The sequence below is a fragment of the Stegostoma tigrinum genome, chromosome 12, assembly GCF_030684315.1.
Source record: "Stegostoma tigrinum isolate sSteTig4 chromosome 12, sSteTig4.hap1, whole genome shotgun sequence".
Classification (NCBI taxonomy): Eukaryota; Metazoa; Chordata; class Chondrichthyes; order Orectolobiformes; family Stegostomatidae; genus Stegostoma; species Stegostoma tigrinum.
Window position 1 is genome coordinate 53,654,914 of NC_081365.1, and position 14,928 is coordinate 53,669,841.

The 14,928-nt window shown below is 38.9% G+C and overlaps 1 protein-coding gene across 1 annotated transcript in view; it reads left to right on the forward strand.

The window, feature by feature from the left end:
• Positions 1-14,928, forward strand: part of pola1 (polymerase (DNA directed), alpha 1) — a 258,605-nt gene that overhangs the window by 45,011 nt on the left and 198,666 nt on the right. Inside the window, exons 16-22 of the mRNA XM_048541425.2 lie at positions 1,142-1,226; positions 2,265-2,326; positions 5,356-5,445; positions 7,594-7,710; positions 9,576-9,751; positions 12,354-12,483; positions 13,720-13,839. Of these exons, the coding sequence (XP_048397382.1) occupies positions 1,142-1,226; positions 2,265-2,326; positions 5,356-5,445; positions 7,594-7,710; positions 9,576-9,751; positions 12,354-12,483; positions 13,720-13,839 (780 nt within the window). The remainder of the gene's footprint in view (positions 1-1,141; positions 1,227-2,264; positions 2,327-5,355; positions 5,446-7,593; positions 7,711-9,575; positions 9,752-12,353; positions 12,484-13,719; positions 13,840-14,928) is intronic.

Consider the following 14,928-nt stretch of genomic DNA (forward strand, 5'->3'; position numbering starts at 1 on the left):
CAGGAATCTCTCCTGCTGTTATTGCCTGCCTTTAGTGTATGTTTTGAAACTCAACCTGTTTCGCCATGCAATTAATTCACCTTCCTTTGTTGTGTAGTCCTGGAATGGGCTTGAAACCAGAGACTCTGGCCCAGAGGCAGGATCACTACTTCACTGTCATAAGAGTTCCCCAATGTTGATATGAATCTCGATAAAATGCTGACTTGTCCTTGACCACACTCCAGGAAGAATATGAGCACGTTAGGGAGGACACAGAAAGGATTAATGAGGATGTAGAAAAATTGTGAAGCTGGGGCTGATTTTCTGGCAGACAAGTTGGCTGAGAGGAGATTTGATAGAACTGTTCAAAATCATGAAGGGTCTGGGTGGACGGGAGGAACTGTTCCCATCGATAGAAGGGTCAAAAACCAGAGAGCGTAGATTAAGCAAAGGAAATAATGAGGAAAAACATTTTTAAATTCATCAAGTGGATCAGATGTGGAATGCACTGCATGGGCAAAATTCAGTTGTGGCTTTCTAAAGAGAATTATCTACCTGAAGAAAGAATTACAGGATTTTTAGGAAAGGGCAAGAAGTGGACAGAATGAATTGCTTTTCCAAAGAATTAGCACACACACGCTGAACACCTTCTGCACTGTAACCATAGGAAATGCCGTTCCACCTACCTGCTGCTTCTAGTTCTGCTTTACCTGTCCTCTAGTGGTCAAATAAACACCCAAATCATCCAATTTCCCCAGTCTTCCTTTGCTGTCTGACAGTGGCTTGTGACAAAGAATCACCCATCCATCAGTCTGCCCCCAACTTATTTCCTTTGCAACAGAGAAATGGAAGCAGGAAATGTAAATTGGCTTCAGCTATCAAACTTGAGACCTGCGGGAAACCCATTGTTCTGGGTTCACATCACCCTCCAGCTCCTTCCTTGCTTCTGAACTGAGAGTAGATGCAGTTAATTTTGTTCTTTCAAGCAGATCCTGCATCAAATCTTGGCTTCAGTAATTTGAACTCATTTACCAAAAAAAATGAAATGTGGACAGAACAAAGCAAGAAGATGTTTGTTTCTTGTATTGTGACTGTAATTATTTTTAAATTAGTCTTTAGTTTTTATTGAGATGGTTTATCTGTCCATTTCCTTCTGTTCCAGATTGTGGCCTTGGCAGGTTTAGTTCATCACAAATTCCCTCTGGACAGAGCTGCTCCCCAGCCTCCATTTCAGGCCCATTTCTGTGGTAAGTATTTCATTTTTTTTCTTCAGGAAGAAGAGCATGTAATACACAAGTCCAACGTGCCCCTGTTGACATAGGTTGCTTGAGTGGTTGGTGACTTTAGGTTGCTAAAATGGATTGAGAGCTGCGTTATGTTTGAGTGTAGACCTTGTAAATAGCCTGGCTTTAAGCTGAACCTCAGGCACTGGCGTAAAGACCTCCTTGTGTTCTCCTGCTGAAGTCCCCAGTGAAATAGGTTGTGTTTCTCTTGATCCACTTCCTGGTTGTTGATGCTCATCAGCATAACGTGGCTTGTTATTTAGAACTACTTGTAGTTTGTTCAGAAAGGCTTCAATGAACTGATGTAGAATACATGAAATGATTTACTCATGTAGAGGCAGATTGTGAGGCAGCATGGGGATTTTTCTGTGCATATAACCTGTGCTTGATATTAGGCCTAGGAGCAAAAGCAGAAACATTTTGTTCACAGTGCGAACATTATACGACCATAGAATTGAGTATACCCAAATTCCTGAGCCCAATTTTTTTCTTTTTTTGACATAATTCTTAAAATGCTGACTCACTTTGATAGTTATTACGGACTGTCTATTCTTTGCTTGAGTGAGATGAAGAGTTTGGGTGTGGCATGCTGTTTAACTGTGTAGAATGTCACTGTTGAAACCCAGTGTTGTCATCTTCTGGCATCCATTTGTATTTCTGCGCAACAGCAAGCAATGGTTATTGACTGGGACAGGGGGAAACCAATTCAAGTGATGTCCCCAGTTGTCAGTGTGTGACTTCAGGGTGAAGTAGTACCTTGTCCTCTATGTGACAAACCGTAAAAATGGGGATGAATATGGGTTTTGGTCTGTGAGCCAATAGCACAGTCAGGTGAATTCCCACTTTGTGACCCCCACTTTTATAAAGACTATCCAAATATCAGAGTTTTGGGAAGAGGCAGATCAAGTTACTCAGTTTACCTGTTTATCTGTTTATTATGTCCTCTGGATGAAATTTAAGTGTTCACAGCATCTTTCAAATACTTATCACATTTTTTTCTAGTCATCAGCAAGCCCAGTGATTGTATCTTCCCTTATGATTTTCGGGAGACTCTGACGAGAAAAGTAAGTCATTTCTGTCTGTGTGTCAGTACATGTGCCTACTGTTACTTACATGTGAAATTATTAATATGGAGACAAAGGAATCAATCCATCTACTTGTACTGAAATTATGCTTTTTCATTCCTGGTTATTTCCCTTCTTAAATTTAAAGCTCAGTTCATGCTGTTCTTGATTATTTCTTATTAATAAATTTATCTATTTGATAATACACTTTTTGTTAATTTGTAAGTTAATTTATAATTTATTAATCAATTTATAAAACAGTAATGTTTTCGTTTACTTCCCTGAGCTGCTTTTCATGAATTTGAGCAATATAGACTGGGCCAATTACCATCTTTGAATGAATTAAACAAACTGGAGGTCTTACTTCACCTAGCTGGATGAAGAGTGGATATGTTTGTAAAATACTTCATAGACTAAGAAATGAACATTTTTATTCAGAAGGATCGTTTTTCTCAGAAGGGGTGACTTTTTTAGATGTGGATTATCATCAACGTCTGATTTGGCCAGAATTTTCTCTTACATAAGGTTGATTGGAAATGTTGATCACAGAATCAATGACTGCAATCCTAAAATACACTCCTTTTTAACCAGGGTATTACCCTCCAGCAGCCAAACACCGTTTGGTAATTTAAAGAATTAAACACAGGAAGAGTGAAATGACCATGTGTCTTTTAAAAAAAAGCAGAATAATTCTTGTATATTTAGGGAGTGGGAAAAGTTGGTAGTTGGAGGTATCAGTTTGCCCTCAGACACATTTCAATGGTAACATGCAGATGCAGCAAGCAAATGGTCTGTTAGCTCTTATCAGCCATGATCGAATGGCAGAACAGATTCGATGGGCTGAACGGCCGAATTCTGTTTCTGCATCTTACGGTCATATGATCTTACTATGAAAGGTTTGGAGTACAATAGTAAAGCAGTCTCAGTGCAATTGTATTGTTCCTTGTTGAATACACTGGGTCTGAATTTCCCTGGAGTTTAGAAAAATGAGAGGGAATTGCATCGAAACATGTAAGGTTCTTAAGTGATTTGACAGATTAAATGGTGTTAGGATATTCATCTGGGTTTGGAATTCCAGAACTAGGTGCTAGTGTATCAAAGTAAAATTAAGGTTTGGCAGTTTAGGAGTGTGATGAGTGATTTCTTTACTCACAGGGTGTGAACCATTGTAATTCTTGACCACAAAGTCCTTTAGATGCTCTGTTGTTGAATATATTCATGTCAGAGACTGATTTTTGGGTGTTAAGAAAGCTGAGGATTTTATTTATTCATTTGCAGGATGTAGGCGTCATTGACTGGCCAGCACTTATTGCCCATCCCTAGTTGTCCTTGAGAAGGTGGTAGTGAGCTGCTTTCTTGAACCACTGCAGTCCACCTGCTGTAGGCTAACCCGCAATGCCATTGGGGAGGGAATTCCAGGAATAATTCAGGAAGGGATAACTGAAGCATAAGGTTAGCTATGGTCGAATTGAATGGTGTTGCAGGCTGGAAAGATGAAATGGCTTACTCCCCGTTTCTTGATGTGGAGGTGCTGGTGTTGGACTGGCGTGGGCAAGGTCAGTAATCACATGACACCAAGTTATAGTCCAACAGGTTTATTTGAAATCGCAAGCTTTCGGAGCCTCAGTCCTTGTTCGGGTGTTAGTGAGAGAGTTCTTAACAGACACAGAATTTATAAGTAAAAGATCAAAGGTTCACACCACTGATGAGGATGTACTAAACAAACCTAAGAAGTTGTTAAATCTTTAATCAGTTAGAAGGTTTTAATTGATTAATGTGTATATGTAAACCCTCGAATTCCTTTTAAGCCATGGTCCTGTTCTTTATACTGACACACACAGACAGACACACGCACATACACACAGACTCTTTCTCTCTCACTCAGACACTCATGAATCTCTGGGGTGAATTTGTATTTGCAGATACATTTTATTTTGTTCAAAAAGCACACAATTTATAGACAGCCAGTTGATATGGCATTTTATAAATTCCTAGTTTAAAAATAAAACCAGTCTGACTCCAAACTAAAACACAAACAGATTCTAAACAACGTTTCACAACTATTGTGTATTGTCTGACCTATAACGTCACCCCTTCTTTACACTGATAAAACCATTAGTTCTCACAGCACTTAAAAAGAATTTGGGGATTTACGTACACTCTTGATCAATTAAAATCTTCTAAGCAATCACATATTTAACAACGTCTCAGGTATGTTTAGTACATCCTCATCAATGGTGTGAACCCTTGATCTTTCACTTATAAATTCTCTCTGATACTACCTCTCTCTCTAACATTAACATGAAGAAGGACTGAGACTCTGAAAGCTTGTGTTTTCAAATAAGCCTGTTGGACTGTAGCCTGGTGTCATGTGATTTTTGACTTTGTCTCTATTTCTGATACTCTTGATTAAATTTACAATTATTTTTACATTGCATGATGGTATAAAGAGCAAGTGTGTATTTTTAATCTCTTTCACTTGAATTTAAAAATAACTTTTAAGGTTTTAATTCCGTTGATTTTCTTCTTGCCTATGCGAACACCTTCCAAAGACCTGGATTTTCATTGGCTAAAATTAAGTTTGAGTCTGACTTTACCAACCAATTCAGTGCCTACACCCTTAAGATAGGCACCAGTAACTGTACAGACCAATGTATTGCAATAGTCATCAAATAAAGAAGGAGCTGTGCTGCATTAATATATTCTTTGTCCCTTATGAGCTGACGGCACATGGATGATTACATTTGTCAGGGATTCTTTAAGGTTAAAAGTTAAATACGTTAAGTAATAATGGAACTAAAATGGTTTGGGAAAGCTAAAGATGCTTGATGAAGGAGAATTGTAGGACATGATAGTGCAACCTTGTACAACTTATGTGTTGTGACTACTTGTGGTGATCCTTCTTGATGTTGGGTTAAATGAACCAGTACTCAAAGCCCATGCTGAAGGTGAATTAATATTCAAATTCTAAACATACAGCAGTTGACTCTGCAGTTAAAACTCAACCTGATCTATCCTTCTAATCTCAGGATGCCAAAGTTGAGGTTGCTGCTACTGAAAGGACTCTCTTAGGCTATTTCCTGGCAAAGGTTCACAAAATTGACCCTGATGTTCTTGTGGTGAGTAGAAGCCTATTGTTATGTTGGTAATGATTGTTTCAAGAAGTCATGAATATGATAGTTTGTAACTACTAAATTAAATTACAATGTAAGTGCAGTGACCACAGTCAGCAGTTAATTATAAAAGAAGTCAAGGCTTTTATCATCACCATTTGTAAATGATATGGTACAAACCTTCCTAAATTTTCCAAAACAGCTACCTTTTCAGAATTCTTACATTTCTAACTTCACAGACCAAACTAATCCAGTTGCACTTTCTTGTTATTTGATTTTTTAAGTGCATGTTAACATCAAAATATATTTAGATAGCTTCTAAAATTGCTCAAACAGCCAGTAGTGCTTTTTACTTTTTTTTTAAGCTTATAATTCATCAGAATTATTACAGGAATGCAAGTACAAGGTGACCTATCGGCCAAGTTAACTTGTAACAAAACAAGACACTCTGGTGCTTAGAAATGTGAAAAATATACTGAAAGGCCATATACAGTTAATACAGCTATTGTATGTCATGAATGTTAGGTATGTTTATTTGTTGGGAAATCCTGTTTACTGGTGCCTGGACAGTTGAGAAAAAAATGTACAATGTGAAGTATGTCGAAGGTTGAAAACAATGTTTTCCTTTCAAATGTTCGTTATAATCTTGACCTGATGGAGAATATAGACAAGAGCCAAAATCAGATGGGTGAAATTAATTTCATTGCAGTTTTGGATTTTCACACTTCATCTTCCTACTGGTTTCCTCCACCCCTGCATGCAAAAGTTACTGGCCTGTATTGAATTAGTCCCCAGAGACAACATCTCCCGTCCCTGTAGCTGTGCAAAACAAGCACTCTGAGTGAAGTTGTACAGTGATGATTGATTGACATTTAAGTGTGAATTGAATCTTGTCATCACCACATTGTCTCATAAGCAGTCTTTTTTCCTGCAAGACATAAAAAAATCGGGAACAGAGCATGTGGCTAATTTTTCTTTGCTTTATCTACTTTGGATAAGTCGTCTTCATTAGATTAGTTCACAGGTTGGCACAACATCGAGGGCCGAAGGGCCCGTTCTGTGCTGTATTGTTCTATGTTCTATATGTTCTATATGAAAGTATTACAGTTGACAGACAATGCTCACTGGTCCACTGAAATTGCCCCGCGCAAGTGTGTTGTCCGTTATCATAAGTCTAATATGTCCATTCCTCATCCATTTGGTACCATGTAGTCTTTGGGAAAGACAGAAACCCCTCCCAGATAGGGAAAACAAGTTGAAAATTCCTAACCAAACTCATGAGGTGTTTAAAGGAATTCTAACAAATTAGTTTGGCCCCGAGTATTGTTCAAGCGTATTGATCTTTTCATATGAAGTGTTCTGCTGTCACCCAAAGCCTCTTCCATAGATCCGATAGTGGAATTGAGCTGCTTCCTAACAGCTAACTTAAATCTGTCCTTTTTGTAATCTGAGATTATGATTTCTGGTCTTTTGTTTTAAAACCCTAGCGTAGTAATTACTGCACAGGGCAAATTATTCAGAGGCCCAGAATAATGATCTGGAGAAATGGGGTCATATCCCATCATTACCGATTGGGTAAATTAAATACACCTGAAACACAAAGCTAGTATTAATAATAGTGACTGTGAAACTACCAGATTACTGTAAAAACTCTCTGATTCATGAATACCCATTTGGGAAGAAGCATCTGCCTTCATATCCAGTCTGGCCTTTAACATGACTACAGACCCAGGCAGAATGGTTGTTACTTAAATCCTTTCTGCCCTTCCAAGCAACGCAGTCATGCATTTAAGGATAGGCAATAAATGATAGGGCTGCAAGTGTGAATAAATAAGAAAAAAATTCAGTTGAAGCCAACAACCCAATGAGCACAGAACAGCTACTTATTTTTATAATTATCAATCATATTATCTTAATTGCATGCTTCTCAAATCTAGAGAACGTAATTTTATTTTAGCGTGCTTGAGAAGTAAGATAACTTAAATTAGGTTTTTTTTAAGTAAACCCCAGTTTGATAAAAGAGCAGCATTGTCTAAGAGTATCAAGGTTTGACTGGTGCTCTGAAGCATCTCATGGTTATACTGCATCTGGTAACTCGCTTCCTCAGCCTGTCGTTGTGTGACTCATTTAAAGCCTATGTGTATTCACTTTCAGGGCCATGATATTTATGGGTTTGATCTTGATGTCCTGTTACAAAGAATTAATGCCTGCAAAGTTCCTCACTGGTCAAAGATTGGTCGATTAAGGAGATCTGCAATGCCTAAACTTGGGGTAAGGCGTTGTTGAGTTCTTCAGAATGAGAAACCAGCAAGTTGCCAGGCAACGCTAATAAAAATAAGTAAAGTTGCAGTTATGTTGAAACAGCAATGTAGCAGAAGAAATGGAAATAGATTGCCACATATATTGGTAAAAATGCTTTTAACCTAGTGTCATTATGCATTTGATATATGCTAACAGACTAAGTAATGGAACGCCATTATTTGTCTAAAGGAAACCCACACAATATGTGACCTAGGAATGCTCAGCATTATCCCAGATGCAGAGTGAAGGGGAAAACACTTGTCATCACAACTACATTTAAAAAAAAACAAAATTAGTAGTCTGTACAATGACACCTTTAATGTTAAGGTGCAAGAATAAGTGCACTTAGTGTTGCAAAAATTGTTCAGTTAGATTTAGTGTGATGTTACAGCAGTAAGCTTTAGAAAGCCAGACAAGTATTGTTTGTTAATTGCAATTACTTAAGACGATTTGCTGCTTAATAAAGAAGGTGTCAAAGCACTAGTATATTATCACTTATAAATCAGACTTGTACAAAAGGTTTTTTTTTAACCTGTTTATCAACTGGGCGATTAGATTCTGGTCTGAGTGAATGCAGTTACTGTTAAAACTAAGTAGTCCGTCTATACTTCTGCTTATTCAGTTGCTGCTACAATGAAGGGAACTGTAGGAAGGAATATTTTGATATCTAGTAGTTGGCCCATCCAGAGATCGAGAGAGAGAGAGAGAGAAAAAATACCCAGACCATGTTAATTTTCATCTCCTAAGCAGAGGCTAGATGATATGGGTTTCCTCTATCTACAGGGAAACTGATCATCTGTTAACTAGAATATGCAATACAGAAACAGGCTTTACAACCCAACTTGTCTGTGATGGTATTTAGCCTGTGCACAAGTCTTCTCCATCTACCTCCTTTCTACTTTTCTGTTTACTGACTTTTTTTTCTCTTGCATTCACCTATCTTCCATCTGAGAGGTGTGAGCTATTTTTCGCAAACATTTGCTCTTGTATGTTTCACATTCTGACCGCTTTCTTATTGAAGAAACGCCTACTTATTTTGCCATTTTACTTCATTTAGTTTCTCATTTTCGTTAGTGATGTTTGTTTTGTTTTTTCGCCAAAGGGTGTCTCTTCACCATTATCTATGACATGATTTGCCACGTAACTGCCCAGGCTGCAAGTTTCCTAATGCATGTGTTAGCTATATACCATAGTGGACAGGGTGCTGTGTCTGAATTTGGGATATCAAAAGATTGGATCTTGTGTATGAGATTGCAAATTCTTGGTTTTTAAGTCAAGCTCACTCTCAATCTCTGACTTCTTAGATAGAAATGCAGTGGGGGAAGTGATAAAGGTCAAGGCGATCTGAGTTGTGCGCTTCTTGGATGCAGATGCTCAATACCAGCTTGTAGGGTTGTGATGTGTTCTATTCACTTTCATTCCCCTCTCTTCTTGCACATCAGCCCATAGTGGGATGGTCATCTATTCTATGAGAGTAGTATGTAATGCTAATTTTCCAAAGGTTATCCATCAGAAATTAGCAAGCAGCTCTGGGGAAGATCTGTTAACTATATGTATGACTGGGCAAAATTTGATGCTGTGGGAGTACTTCTGTGTGTTGTTCAAGACAAAACCATGGGCAACATTTTTGTTTTAAAAAAGAAAAACCTTTCATCTGGAATAGGAGTATATTGAATATAAAATACTGTTGCTATGTTCAGGTTTTCCCTTTAATTGGCTTAGTGCTTACAAGCTCCTCAAGGTTTACATTTCGACTGTTTCTGTACATCCTTATTTCATTTATGGAGCTAATATTCCTCTTGATAATTCAGCCTGCTGTCACTTTCTTATTGAAGGGTCGTGGTGGATTTGTAGAAAAGAATGCAGCATGTGGTAGACTGATCTGTGATGTTGAAATTTCTGCCAAGGAGTTGATTCGATGTAAGAGCTACAATTTAACAGAGCTTGTTCATCAGGTCCTCAAAACAGAGAGAGTAACTATTCCAGCTGAAAACATCCGTAATCTCTACAAGTGAGTAATATTGCGAGTCCTTACAGCATTTTTTTAAAATGAAATTTTAGAGATTATTTAAAGTGACCCAGAATAATTGAGAAAACAGAAGAAGGAAGAAACTTTGTTCTGTTCCTGAAAGCCAGTTAGTTATTCATAGAAATTCATAGAACCCCTGTGGTGTGGAAGCAGGCCATTTGGGCCATCGAGTACAGACTGATTCTCCAAAGACCCTCCCGCTTATCTCAGTAACTCTTCATTTTCCATGACTGGATCTGGGAGTGTTGGTCCAGGATTCTCTAAAGGTTAACTTGCAGGTAGAGTCCCTTAATTAAGAAAGCGAATGTAATGTTGTCGTTTATCTCAAGAGGGTTGGAATATAAAAGCAGCGATGTGCTTCTGAGGCTTTATAAGGCTCTAGTTAGGCCCCATTTGGAATACTGTGTCCAATTTTGGGCTCCCACACCTCAGGAAGGACATACTAGCCCTGGAGCATGTCCAGCGGAGATTCACAGGGATGATCCCTGGAATGGTAGGTTTAACGTATGATGAACGGCTAAGGATCCTGGGATTGTACTCATTAGAGTTTAGAAGTTTGAGGGGAGATCTAATAGAAACGTACAAGATAATGTATGGTTTAGAAGGGGTGAACGCTAGGAAGTTGTTTCCGTTAGGCGGGGAGACTAGGATCCGTGGGCACAGCCTTAAAATTAGAGGGGATAAATTTAAAACTGAAATGAGACGACATTTCTCCAGCCAGAGAGTGGTGGGCTTGTGGAATTCATTGCCGCAGAGTGCAGTAGAGGCCGGGACGTTGGATGCCTTCAAGGCAGAGATCGACAAATTCTTGATCTCAAAAGGAATCAAAGGCTACGGGGGGAGTGCAGGGAAGTGGTGCTGAAATGCCCATCAGCTATGATTTAAATGGCAGAGTGGACTTGATGGGCCGAATGGCCTCACTTCCACTCCTATGTCTTATGGTCTTATGGACTAATCCACCTAATCTGCACATCCCTGGACACTATGGGCAATTTAGCATGGTCAGTCCACCTAACCTGCACATGAAATGGAATCCATAAGAATTCCTACAGTATGGAAGCCGGCCATTCAGCTCGACAAGTCCAAACTAACCCTCTGAAGAGCCATCCAGGCACCCTCTCCATGTAACCCTGCATTTCCCATGGCTAACATACCTAACCCCCACATCCCTGAACACTGGGTATTTTAGCATGGCCAATCCATCCAACGTGTACATTTTTGGACTGTGGGAGAAAACTGGAGCACCTTGCAGAAACCCACACAGACATGGGGAGAAAGTGCAAACTCACTCCACGCAGACAGTAGCCCGAGGGTGGAATCGAGCCTGTGTCCTTGGCACTGCGAGGCAGCAGTGCTAACCACTGAGCCACCGTGCTGCCTCATAGTGAATACTCATATCAGAGCCATTCTTTACTTGGTCTGACATTTCGTCACAAAATGAAATATTACAAGTGTCTGCCTCCTCACTCAACCTCTCTACTATTTCAATAAGTGCCTCTTTTTCATGTGTTCAGTTGAAATTCCATTTACCGCCCACTACCTGCAAATAATAAAACGCAATTAATATACAATTAACCATCTTGGTGATGAGTTCAGTTCTGTATTTCAGTTGTCACCAGATTTCAAATCTTTTCAGATTGCTGAGATGGACAATCCATGCATGTATGGCGGCTTTTCCTATTTTCAATTTCTATAGGGACTTCAAGGCAATTCCAGTGAATTTAGTTACGGAACTAAATTGTCATTCTCACTCAGGGAGGCCTGTTGGTGCTAAATGGAAAAGCATCATGCAGTTTTTGTGGGTGGTGCCGGCCAGAAAAATGGTGTAAACGCGACAACTTGATCAGCGATGATCTTATTGAACAGTGGCAAAGACCAAATTGCGGCCACCTGCCATATTCTTTGCATTTTAAGGTATTGCTGTACCAAGGAAAGAACTTCACTCTGTTTAGCCATATTGTACCTGACTTAGGACATTGCTGGCACGCACCGCAGCTGACAGTGGCAGGATCTCTGCCACCAAACCACTGATGGCGTGACGAGAGACGCAGCGCCTTGCTCGAGGAAATTGCTTTGGTTCCAACATGTGTCATGTAGATGATTAAAAGTGACTTAGCCAGTAAGGTATCTTCAAGAAGTTGGATTACTGACAGTATGATTATGGTTTAGTAGAAAACACATCTGACCATGCCAATGTTAATGGAAAGAAAGGCCCCAAAGCAACAAACCTGAACAATGTGATTACTGGAGCTTTATTCTTTCCTGACAACATACAGGAATAGAATGTTTTATCAGAGGATTTTGTTTCTGGTAATCTGTGGCTTGATGCATTTTACCATACTTGTTACCATTTGCACAGATTTGCGTATACATTTGTGTTAAACCAAAATGTTAGACCTTGAATACTGCAGACTAACAGAACAGGTTAGTGAAAGGGAGAGAGAGATAATGGGAACTGCAGATGCTAGTGAAATGTATTTTTAGTACATTAGTTAGTTGTTGCAAACAGATTCCATAGTTAGTGTGGGTTTTATTTGCTACTGCGCGCTGCAATCGTATTAATTCTTTTCAATTGTTCCACCAGTGATTCTCCTCATCTCATGCACCTACTTGAAAATACATGGATGGATGCAAAATTTATTCTACAGATTATGTGCGAACTGAATGTCCTTCCTTTAGCTCTGCAAATAACCAGCATTGCTGGAAATGTCATGGTAATGTTGGAATTTTTACTGATTTGTTTTGATATTCTAATCATTTCTGTCTTCACTCCAAAGTATGATTATTGGAGTTGTTTTAAAACCTCTAAACACTAGCTTTTAACTATTACAAGGTAAAGCAATGAGTTCATATTTGAAGGTGTACAGTTGACATCATGTGGTTATCTAACTGTTGGTTCGCTTGGCTGTTAACTGACCCTGACTACTTTTACCACAGTTCACTCTCCAAAGCCCACACTGTTCGCATTGTATTTCTCTGCTCATATAGCGTGCCCATTAAACTTTTAATTCCATTACTGTTTTGTTATATTCATTGACTACTCTGAATTGATTTCCTTTGTGCTCTGTGGCTTTGGTTTCTTTTATTATGTCTTCGACCTCAATGCAATCCTTAATCTTGAGCTGCAATGTAGTTAACAGTTGTCCCCCGTTGCAGCCACTACTGTGAATTGCAGCTGTGCTTTACTCAGATTGACAAATCCTTGTCACCATATCTACAAGCACACACCAGGTGTGAGAAATGCAGATTGGAGGGTGGATAGAGGGATGAGGTGGAAATAATGGTTTGTAGACAAGTAGGGCACTTGTAGAAGATAAGTGTGGGCAAGGCATCATCCAACCATGGGAAATAAAGTTAGATAGACATATACATTGATTAATTGCTTGTCCGTTGATATAGTCACTGCAGAAGTATTGGGGAGGAGAAAGATAGATTGTGAGGGGTAAGCAAGATGCTGATCAGGGTATTGAAAAGAGAAAATGATTGTGACGCGAGAGAACCTACAGTGAGCAACATAGGGGATCTACTTGCATGTTGTGTATGAGCGGTCACCCATACCAGACGAAATAGGAGTTGGCCATTTGGTGTCTTGTGTCTGTTGTTTTTAATTAACTAGATCATGGCTGATCATTCATCTCAATGTAATTTTCCCCACACTATCCCCATATTTTGTTAATATCTGAGCTTAATTGGATGCTAGTTTATAAAAGCACTGTTACCAAATTGACAGGATGTATGTGTGACATATGAAATATGTGGTTTCAATTAAACTTTTAATGATATTACTAATAAATCCATAATATTGATAATCAGAGGATTTGCTGATTCCCAGCTCTTGGAATGTTGCCAGCAAAGGATTGAAGAAAGCAAATGTAACATTGGTGGGAATTGGACATTGTGCACAAAACTTGATGGATTGAATGCCTTAAAAGTGTCCTTAACTCTTCTAGTCACGAACGCTGATGGGTGGCCGTTCTGAGAGAAATGAATATCTGTTGCTACATGCTTTCCATGAAAAAAACTACATTGTACCTGATAAGCCGTCTTTCAAGAAGCATGTACAGGAGTTTGTGAGTACTACAGCACTTTAATGCTATGCTTTATTTCCTACACTGTATCTTTTTTATCTTGATTATTTTGCTTTAAATGTAAGTAAGAGAGCTTGCTTCCTATTTAATTCTCTTAGCATGAGGACATAATTGGATGTGCGTATTCTTGCTATCACAGTGTTACAGTGGTAGCATTAAGTAATTTGTACAAGAAAAAACTAGGAATTGTATTAATATTTTGAGATGGCTGTGGGCTGAATACGTTAGAGTTCTGAGTGCAGTTGGGGTTTTAAAGGCACTGTAATGCACTGTACTTCCAGTGGCACATCATTTGAATATTGAAATCTGGCAGAAGGAATCTTTTTCAATTGACAGATCACGCAATTGTGTGTCATCATGCCACAGTACAATTCTGAATGTAATGAGATGGTTAAGAGGGCTGTGTAAATAGCTGTGACATTGTAAAATTAGCAATCTAATGAGCTCTCAATGATTGGAAACCTTTTGATAGGACTTGAGTAAATGTCCTTTAAATAATCCTAAACCAGATTTCCTTGCCTCATTATACTTCTCATCCTTGTTGGGTTTCTCATTACTAGTGATCTCCCTTATCCATAATTTGCAGATATTAGACTTAGAGTTTTGTTTCAGCTTTTGGTTATTTTGTTTTGGTGTGATCTATGGAAACAGACATGTTAAAGAGATTTTTGTAAAATGTATTTGAAAATACAGCAACTGTTTGTTTAAGAATAACCTTTGATGATTAAGAGTATTGCAAAGTATTGTACAATTACTCAAATACCATTGATGGAGCTTGCTGTGCACAATTGGCAGCTATGTTTCTTACATTACAGCAATGACTACATTTTTTAAAAAAAGATAATCCGTTTTCCTGATGGTGCTTTGGGGTAAATATTTGCAAAGGCATTGCAACAGCCCTTGCTGTTGTTCAGATACTGACAGGGAATCTTTTACATTTACTGTTGGGGGTGGGGGGGTGGGGTGATAAATGGAGAAGTGGTTGAGTGTCAGAAAGGAGACAACGTCCAAATATGCAGCACTTCCTGGTCGTGTCAGCCTGGACTCTGTGTTCTGGACGGGAGTTAAAAC